The 9,376-nt window shown below is 52.4% G+C and overlaps 3 protein-coding genes across 3 annotated transcripts; all 3 read right to left on the minus strand.

Annotated features, from left to right (window-relative positions):
- Positions 1–387: 387 nt before the first annotated feature.
- CCMA1212_000300 (Putative metal chaperone YciC) lies at positions 388–2,492 on the minus strand (the record flags this gene model as incomplete). The annotated part of the gene is made up of 6 exons (XM_073697774.1): positions 388–1,257; positions 1,339–1,527; positions 1,588–1,798; positions 1,870–2,172; positions 2,237–2,322; positions 2,385–2,492. The coding sequence occupies 6 exons, from the start codon at positions 2,490–2,492 to the stop codon at positions 388–390; spliced, it is 1,767 nt and encodes a 588-aa protein (XP_073563467.1).
- A 655-nt stretch (positions 2,493–3,147) lies between these two features.
- CCMA1212_000301 (putative glycosyl hydrolase) lies at positions 3,148–5,460 on the minus strand (the record flags this gene model as incomplete). The annotated part of the gene is made up of 1 exon (XM_073697775.1): positions 3,148–5,460. The coding sequence occupies one exon, from the start codon at positions 5,458–5,460 to the stop codon at positions 3,148–3,150; it is 2,313 nt and encodes a 770-aa protein (XP_073563466.1).
- A 722-nt stretch (positions 5,461–6,182) lies between these two features.
- Positions 6,183–8,977, minus strand: CCMA1212_000302 (Putative polyol transporter 1; the record flags this gene model as incomplete). Its single annotated transcript, XM_073697776.1, has 12 exons — positions 6,183–6,681; positions 6,735–6,799; positions 6,852–6,937; positions 6,991–7,167; positions 7,232–7,303; positions 7,357–7,380; positions 7,437–7,653; positions 7,712–7,943; positions 8,005–8,098; positions 8,155–8,451; positions 8,520–8,804; positions 8,878–8,977. 12 exons carry the CDS (start codon positions 8,975–8,977, stop codon positions 6,183–6,185), a joined length of 2,148 nt encoding a protein of 715 aa, XP_073563465.1.
- Positions 8,978–9,376: the final 399 nt, after the last annotated feature.

Genomic DNA, 9,376 nt, shown 5'->3' on the forward strand with positions numbered 1-9,376 from the left:
ATGATGTATAGAAAGATCAAGTAGATGAAGCAAACAGTGAAGAATTTAGAAACACCAAGAATATCGAGTGACACTGAAATAGCCAGCGACCACTAAGAAGACACAACAACGCCCAGGATACTAAGCAGAAACATGGGAACTTGCATGTATGAGGCAAACAGGAAAGGTCTCAGAGATTAATATGAATAACAGGTGGCAAGTAGGAGTCTGTTAGCAAACACCAAGAGAATCAGCAGGTGTTAAGAATATCATCACGACCTGTATGCTCAAGCAAACATTTAATATCAAGTAATAACTTATAGGCTAAACTGATAAAAATAGCATCATCAAAACGCATCCCCTAAACCTTTTATGCCAGAGCTAAATCACATACTTTTTAACACCACTCTAATGACCATGTCCCTCATGCCCCTCCTCCTCATCATCATCCTCCCCCGGCCAATCCGGAAACCCATCCTCAAACAAGCCCTCCAACAACTCCCTCCTCTCCAGCTCCGTCACCCCCTCCCTCCTCATCACCTCCTTCCAGGCCTCGTACTCCTCATCTGTAAGCAAACATCCATCAAACAATCCCTCGAGCGCCTTGTGATCCAGCCCCTCCCCGATAAACACCAGCTCCTGCCGCCGGTCTCCCCACTCGCCGCCCTTGGCAATGTCGTGCTTCACCATCACGTCCACCTCCTCGTTGCCCGTCGTGTACTCCTCAGGCTGCAGCGTGCAGAACCAGGCGCGGCCGCCGGTGAGGGTCAGCATCGCGCCGGCCTGGGACCACTCGCCGCAGCGGTGGGGGCGCGTGGCCATGAAGATCTCGCCCTTGGAGCGGAAGAGCCGCGCGAGGGTTGGGTGCGCGCGCTTGTTGGCGAGAATCACGTCGTTTTCGGGCGGCGTCATGCCGTCCACCTCCATGTCCTCGTCTTCTCCTTCTTTGTTCTCTTCGTGGTTGGGAGACGCCGCGGTTGCAGGAGTCGAGGGGATATCAGGAGGGGATGATGAGTTGGTCTTGTCTCCTGCAGACGAGCCAACGCTTTCAACGTCTGGATAGTCGACCATTTCGGCGTCTTCTTCTCCTTCTTCTCCCTCTTCATCTTCTCCCTCTTCATCGTCATCATCAGACTGTTCCATCTGCAAGATGAACTTGTCATAGATCAGTGCCCAAAGTCGTTTGGGATGGAAAGGCCGAAGGCGAGAGTAGATAAAGTTCTGAACGTTGTACTCCTCCGTCTCCGGCTTAGGAGTCACCACGTTGCGGCCATTCACCTGTTACAGAAGACCTTTGTTAGCCCTTGCCTCATCAAACCTTCATGTGAGGGGGTGGAAAAGACGTAGAGGGAAACATACTTCGCGCACAGTCATGGCATGCAAATCCTGCAGCCAGCCATATCCAGACTGCGCCCTTTCAAGATCGAAAAGCCCCGTGTTCACCAGCTCCTTGACGTCCACCTTGCTGTACTTGGACTCAAGGATCTTGGCCCGGTGGTTCAGCTTCTTGACGAGGTCAATCACTCGAGCCTTGGTCTCGTCATTGACCTAGTACACAAGAAATAATCATCAGCCCCCAATCGATACCATTGTATCATGTCAACTCACCATGTCAATCTTGTTCAGGATAATGACATCCGCAAACTCAATCTGATCAACCATGAGATCCGAAACCGTTCGCTCATCCTCAGGAGTAACGTCATCCCTTCGAGCAGACAACAAGTCCACCGTGTCAAAGTCATGCATCATCGTAAAGGCATCAATGACCGTAACCGTCGTATCCAAACGAGCAAACTTCTGCAGCCCACCGGCTTTCTTCCTACACACAACAACAATTAGCCCAGGCCGATCATCCAAACATGGCAGTTGCACAATCATCCGGACGCTTACAGTTTGTTGAGGACCTTGATCATGTCCTCGTCAAGGCCAGCCATGCCATCACCCTCCGTCAAGGAACTCATCTGATCCGCAAGACGCGCGTCAAACGTCTCGGCAACCTGCTCCGGCTCGCTGATGCCGCTGCTCTCTATAATGATGTAGTCAAACTGCTGGAGCTGGGAGATCCGCACGAGCTCCTCGAGCAAATCTCCTCTGAGGGTGCAGCAGATGCATCCATTCTGCAGTGCAATGACTTTCTCATTGGTCTTTGTAAGCTGATGGGTCTGTTTGATGAGAGAGGCATCGACATTGATGCTACAACAGATGTCAGTCCTCTATCCTCCTGCTTCAAGCGGTAGCAATAGCATCATGTACATACGCTCCAATGTCATTCACCACAACGGCAATGCGGAGTCCATGGTCGCTTCGCAGAATGTGCTGCAACAGAGTCGTCTTGCCTGAACCCTGTATTCCGGACCTCGGTCAGGACAAACCAATACAGATAAAGATAGGACCAGCAAACTCACGAGGAAGCCGGACAAGAGCGTCACGGGCACCGGTTTGGACGGCACCAACATGTCCGTCTTGTTTGCCTTCTTGGCCTTCGATCTTGTTGTTCGTCTCAGCGGCGCCATTGTGATGAAACAACCCCTTTTCGAGTCGAGAAGCAGCTTCCAAACAGAGAATTCGGCAAGATGAAGTTTGTGTTCAGAAAAAAGAGTGTGCACACTTTCAAAATTCCATTTTATACCTACCTACCTCCTGGGTAGGTACCTACTTCACAAGTCACGGACGGCGCAATGTCACCAAAGTCGTCCGAGGCCATCAAGGTGGTCAAGACTGTGCCATCAAGGTGCGTGTTGATACTAGATCGCCTCACTGTATGCGCGTCAACACGGATCGGATGCTAGCGTTTGTGTCAGCGGTTGGATCGAACAACTCCAGACCAGAGAAGATTTGCTTTGGGCCTCTCGTCATTCGTCAATCCTATCGCTGATCCGCTCATCCCAAGCCCAATGGTACACAGTTGATATGATGTGAATAGGTAATGGGATGAAACAACCCGTGATATGCTAGGTAGTTATGCGTGGATCCACGCCGTGCCAACATACGATACTCGTGTCACGCATGCAACTGGGCTTAACGAACATGAATACTAATGAGAAAAGGAAGGAAAAGAAACCCTAACTCCTTGTCATGCACGCCTGCCCAACGGGCGTCTGATGATGTGCGCCACAAACTCGATGCCTTTGCAAAATTCATCGCTTCGACAGCCGAAAATCAACAGCTTCACATGAGACAGCAGCTCCCCATGTTCAGGCCGTACCCTGCTTGGCACTGCTCCAAGTAGCCTGCCTCGTCAGATGTGCCCTCGGGGAGATTGTACTTCCGCACTACACCTTTGGCTGTCAGTGTCTGTTCTCCCTCGGGCTGCCACCATCGCAAGATCTGGACCAGTGTGCCCTCGCTGTTATCAAGGCTGATCTCCCATCTGCCAGCCGAAACGGTGATTTCACACTCCGACTTCGGGAAGTGGTACTCGGGAAGGAATATGATCGTCGGTGCATCGTCGGCTGCAGCTTGAGGAGCTGAGACCTTGATGCTGAAAATGCATTTGCGTAGATCAAAGCCAGAAGAGACCAGTTTCCCCGCCACGGTCGTCGGTGTTGGGCGGATAAAGGCCTCTGCGGCACGGTAGCCCGGTGTATTCGCGAGCTCGGGGTCTTTGTCAGAGGGAGCAGAGCTGATGGATGGGTTCGTAAGTGTGCGTTGAAGGTTTCCAGGGTTGACGCCTGCATCATCCAGAGCTTCCGCGGTAACGACAGCGGTGCCGTTCTTAACAAGACTCGTCGTTGATTGATCCAACGCAGGCTCACTCATGACGGTCGACGTCTCGGGAAGCTTGTCGTCCACCGAGACGACGGATAGATCCTCTCCGTTCCACTGATCTCCCCTCTCGTGATCGTTGTTGGTGGAGTACACCCACAGACAATACCCTTCCATGCCTGATCCTTCCGCCGCAAAGTAGTTGGCATCAAGTGCCGCAGACTGGCTCGAGTAGTCCCCCGTCTTGTATGCTTTCTTGTCGTCCATGTCATATGGAATACCAAACTCCGTCATCAGGCAAGGATGATTGCCTGTCCGATCGATGCCCTCCTGTCGAAGGGTTGCCAGCTGATCCCGCAAGCAGTTGCGAATGGCGGTCTCGCCGAGTCTGATGGCAAAAGCAGGGTGCCAGTACTTGCCTCGGAGCACACCGACGACGTCGACGTTCCAACTGCTATTCCAGTGCTTCGTCATGAGAGTGATGCCATCGTAGAAATGAGGCGTAAAGACCAGCTTTGGATCGTCGTCTTCGGTGCCCTTGATCTGGGGAGGGAGCTCCAGGGTAGGAAACTGCATGAGCATGATGCAATCCTTGTGTTGGCTGCGGCAAGCCTTGCTGTATTTCCTCCAAAAGTCCATGAAGTAGGTGTTTGTGAACTCTGGGTAGTCAATCTTCTTGCCAGTATGAGGGTTCTTGGCAAAATAGTCCTTCTTCAGGATGGTGTCTGTTGCGATATCCCACACGCCATGTTGGGCCCAGACGCACTCGCCCAGCTTCCACCCGGCATCACGCTTCCACCCATACCTCGAATCGTCGTACCCTTCCGGCAGCCAAGCAAACTCGCCGTGGGGGTCCACAAGCTTGGTCCCCGTCTTGTAAGGCCCGAGACCCCCCATGTCCCATGTGTCAATTTCACAAGCTCGGCCCATGCCCGTGAGGAACGTCTGCCACATGGTTGGGCAAGTGCCCTTCTTGAGAGGGTGCTCCTTGGGGATGACGGTCAAGTCAACATAGCCAGTCATGCCTCTGTTTGGCTCATTCATGCTCTCCCACCCAATGACAACTTCGTTTTCGAGATCCCCTGCCTCGTGGATGCGCTTCGCTAGATGGACACAGGCATTGATGAAGTGGTCCTGGAGGTAATCCTGGATATTGACACCGTCGATGATGCACTTTGGGGCGAAATCTCTGCCGGCAAAGAAGAAGGTGAAGATGGTCCCCGCAGCGAGTCGGTAGTAGTTGGTCGACCAGATCATCTTGGGGAAGTTGTCGGGATCGGGGTATGTGTTGTGAACGATTGCCGCCTCGGTGGCAGCAAAGCTCTGGGGATTCAGCCCACAGGCGTAAATCGTCCACATCGGGGCTCCAGAACCGCCGGTGAACCTGGACCAGACGTCCTGGTGAGGGTCCATGAAGACATAGAAGCCATAGGCCTTTGCAATCCTCAGGACCTCGATGGTGTGCCGGATGTATTCCTCGTCGTAGATGCCCGGCCCGGCCGCTTCAAGGGCCTCCCAAGTAAACAGGTATCGAATCGTATTGAAGCCGAACCGCTTGATCCTCGCAAAGTGGATCGGGGCGTCTTCCTTAGTAAACGGCCGCTGGTGAAACGTCACATTGTCGCCGTCGAAGAAGTCGTCGCCGACGTGCGAGGGCTGGTTGGGTTCGCTGGGCAGCTTCGTGTCTCCGGCGACGTTGATGCCGCGAAGAACCACCTGGCGGCCGTGGGCATCGCGGAACTGGCCGTCTTCGATGGTGAGGCGGAACGAAGCCATGCTTCTCGCCTGGCAGCAGAACCGAGCTGGATGGGGTCGAATTGAATTGTCTCGGTACACTGTTCAGGCCGGGAAACGCAGGGCAGAGGAGGGCAGAGGGAGAGATGACGGAGGATGCAGATGCCGCGCTTCGCTACCTGAGCATTCAATGGATGGATGTCACCAGGCCCAGCGGTTTCAGCGCCCCGACTCCACCGGCGGACAGCGGTCTCAGCAACTGAAGCCGGCTAGCGCTGCTGTTTCCCCATACTAGCGGGAGATGCGGGCTTGACTCGATCTCGTTCTTGTTGATCTCGATTCTCACCTGTCTCTCCGACTCGGCAGATCCGGGTGGCGATGGCGATTGCGAATACGAGTTTTTGTATCTGCCGGTATTCGGATCTTGCGAGTAGAAGCAGGTACCTAAACATCGATATGTTACAAGGAAGCCGTACCATCTATTACCAAATGCGTGTATTCAGGAATGAGGCATCATTCCGTGGACAATTTGCTTGAATTCTAATGAAATACAGGGTAACAAATGAATATAATCAAGAACAGCAGCTCCCATATCCCCAACTTCAATACTGTACAAACTCCAAATAGAGAAAAACAACCGGCCCAAACCTTACCATCTCGTTCAGTTTCCAACCTGCCATTACCATTACAAGACGTGTTCTCATATCTGTCAAAATCGAATCGTTTCCCATCACGCTCATTTCCCTCTTCAGACGAACCTCAACTTAATAACGGATACTCACTGGTCCCTCATTGTTTGTTGCTTGCATCTCCGAATCGTCGCCGGGATCTGCTGCAACTTTGACCCCCAGCTCTTTGGATCGAAATGATCCATGCTGCTCCCCGGCCTGAGGAAGATCGCGGGAACGACTGTGTGCCAGCTCCACTGGCTCCGGCACTGACGGCTCACTGTAATATCCGACCAAATCAACTGCTCTAAACGGCGCGAGGTCTTCGCCTTCTGATGGACCCCAGATCAGATCCTCGTAGAGCTCTGGTCGAGGCTTGCCACTTCCAAAGATGTAATATCGGACCAGCCACGGAAGATATTCAAACAGCTGAAAGCGCATAAACTTTCTCTTGGATACGGCAAATATGTGGTCCAGCTCTTCGAGACTGCGGCGCTTGGTCTCCTCCACGAGCAAGAAGACCATGACCAGGGCGACGACGTTGAGGCCGGAGAAGAGGCCCAAGGCGCCGGTTTCCGTGAGGCCCGAGTTTATGCTTTGCGACTGTTAGCCCAGAGCGGCCGATAATGGAATGAGAAATAATCCTACCTTGGAAAGACGATGGACAAGAGGCCAGCAAACCCCAAGTTGATTGAAATAGCCCAAGCAGTGCCCTGACATGCCGTTAGACTGGAGAGAGACTGAAGACTCGTCGTGATGACCTACCGCTTCTCTGTGAGACAGAGGAAAGCTTTCTGACGCAAGAGTAAAGGGGATCGGCCCTAGACCGGGCGAGTACACGGCGGCAAAGACTGACTGGGCATTAGACGACATTGAATAGAAGACAATCGGCCGGTTCACTCACTGAACAGGAAGAAGGCAGCAACCCCGACTCTGATACTCCGAGGCTCAATCGTAAAGGCCAGAGCGGCACCGAACATGAAGAGCGCCATGAAAGGCAGCGTTGCCAGCAACCATTTCCGTCGGCCCAGGGTATCGATACTCCTCACAGCCGGTAGCGCACACAGAAAGTTGATGGCTCCTGTTGAGCGGTTAGTAACTTCTTGACTTCTTAACGAGCAAAGGAAGACCGAGGGGGTGTTTACCGAATCCAAGACTGTATGCCATTGGAATGACCTTGGAGTGGACGTCACTGCCGGCGCCATTGAACAAGTATCCTGGGTTTCATGAGATTGAGGCCCATTGTTGTTCTAACTGACGCAAGGCTCACCTGAATAGAATGCCAGAACGTTAACTACAAGCTGGTTAGAAGATGTCATGCGGAAGAGGAGGTTAGGAGGGCTAACTTACTCCCGCAAAGCTGCTGAGCCAAGTTGACGGTTGAAGTCGAGATGACAGCGTTATACAGGCGCCTCTGCTGAAACAGCTGCGCGTATTGTCTGAAAAAGTCGCGAATAACCCACACAAACCCCGGCGACCGAAACGCATGGGCATCCAAGTTACCCAAGGCCATGGATTCCTGTTCGAGCGACTTATAGATGAGATACATGTCTCGCAGCGCTTGCAGCTATCATCATTGTCAGCCGTGAGTCGTGTATCCGGTGAGGAACAAAGGGATGACAAACCTCGGTATTTCGAAGCTTCACCATGCTTATGAATGCCTTTTGGACGTCATAGTTTGGGCCTCTTGTAAGATGATATCGCGGCGACTCTGGACAAAGGAACAATGTGATCATGAAGAGGAAGAAGCTTGGGACCATGGGCGCCGCGTTGATCAGAGAGAGTGTCGTCAAGCTCGACTGCGCTTTTGTGAAGACGAGGTTGAAGGCAAAGCCAAGCATGATGCCAAATGCCACCCTTTTATCGTAAGTTACATGTACTGAAGGGCACCAGGAAGAAGCTGAGAAGCATGACTTACCACAATTGCCAAGCCAGGATGGCAGAGCCTCGCCAGAATCCAACAGCAGTCTCTCCGGCAAGAATCGGCGTGCTGACGGCCTTGATTCCCATTCCTAAACAGACAGTCAGCTTCTACCCACGAATATCCGTGATACTTGCTGAAACATACCGACACCATTGATGGCCCGAATCCCGAGCAAATGGTACCACGTCCTTGCATACGCCGCACCCAGAGAACTTGCAAAGATCAGGAGCGCAGCAACGCAGATGCCTCCCCGTCTGCCAAACCAGTAATTGATTGGCAGCGCAAGCGGACATCCGATCAGCGCGGCAAAGAAGAAGGGCGCTGCATTGGCAGCCCCGAGCTTCCAGTTGTCGGCGCTCGTGCTGTCAGGCCCGAGGTCTCGACGGAGCCCCCATTCTTCCCTGTACAGCGAGGCGCCGTTGAAGGACGATTGGACAAAGCCTGTTACAGGATGACAATGTCAGCAGAAGCTTGAGAGAGTGTGAAAGACGTGTATGTGAATATCCTACCTTGCAACAAGGCGGCGATGGAAACCGTGAGAATGACGGTCCGCATGCCCTTTTCACTAAAAGGAACATCTCTCTCTCGACGCAAAGCATATTTCTCTTCTTTCGTCAACTGCACCGGCAAAGTGGATTCAAAGTTGTATCCTTTCTGCCTCGCAACTTCATCGTATAGACGAATGTCCTTTGCCACTCGAGCAGCACGCAGGAGATTATCATATCTGACAGAAGGCAAGTGATTTTCGACAAAGGACTGGACATCCCTTTCCAATTCTTCGTCCGTAAGGTGTGCTGTTTCCGTCAGCATTCACCCCAATTCAGAATTCATGTCCCTTCTACTTCATTCTTGCGGTTGCAATCATACCTATAGCGTTCTCAATAATGGCATTGCCGTTGGCCCGCCTGCCTCGGCCTTGAGCCTCGTTGCGGGTCGACGTCCGCGTAATCCGCCCTGTTGAAGCCATCACGAAAGCCAGAAAGGAAGAATTGGCATCAATGGCCTGAACAGAAAAAAGCAATGATCAGGTTGAAGCAGACGGTATTATACCATGAAAGAAGGGAAAATTGCGCATTGGTCGAGATAGCGGGCAAAAGTGCCGGCAACCGCAAGACGCTCGAGACACCATGAATACCCAGCGCCTCATATAGTTGCATTCCTAACAGCTTCAACACCGCCTGTTTGATGCATCACATATCTACTCGTATGCACAGAGAAAGGTCGGAAGGGAGCATTCTGCCTTGGAATCACATTCTTGATTGATCATGGTTTGATTACAGTTGCTGTACCAGGCAGTGCCGCATGCTCGCGATGCTAGGCATCAAGATTTCAGCTTCTTTTCATAGCTAAAAGATGAATCTGGTGG

This window comes from Trichoderma ghanense, assembly GCF_004382785.1.
Source record: "Trichoderma ghanense strain CCMA-1212 chromosome Unknown scaffold_0, whole genome shotgun sequence".
NCBI lineage: Eukaryota > Fungi > Ascomycota > Sordariomycetes > Hypocreales > Hypocreaceae > Trichoderma > Trichoderma ghanense.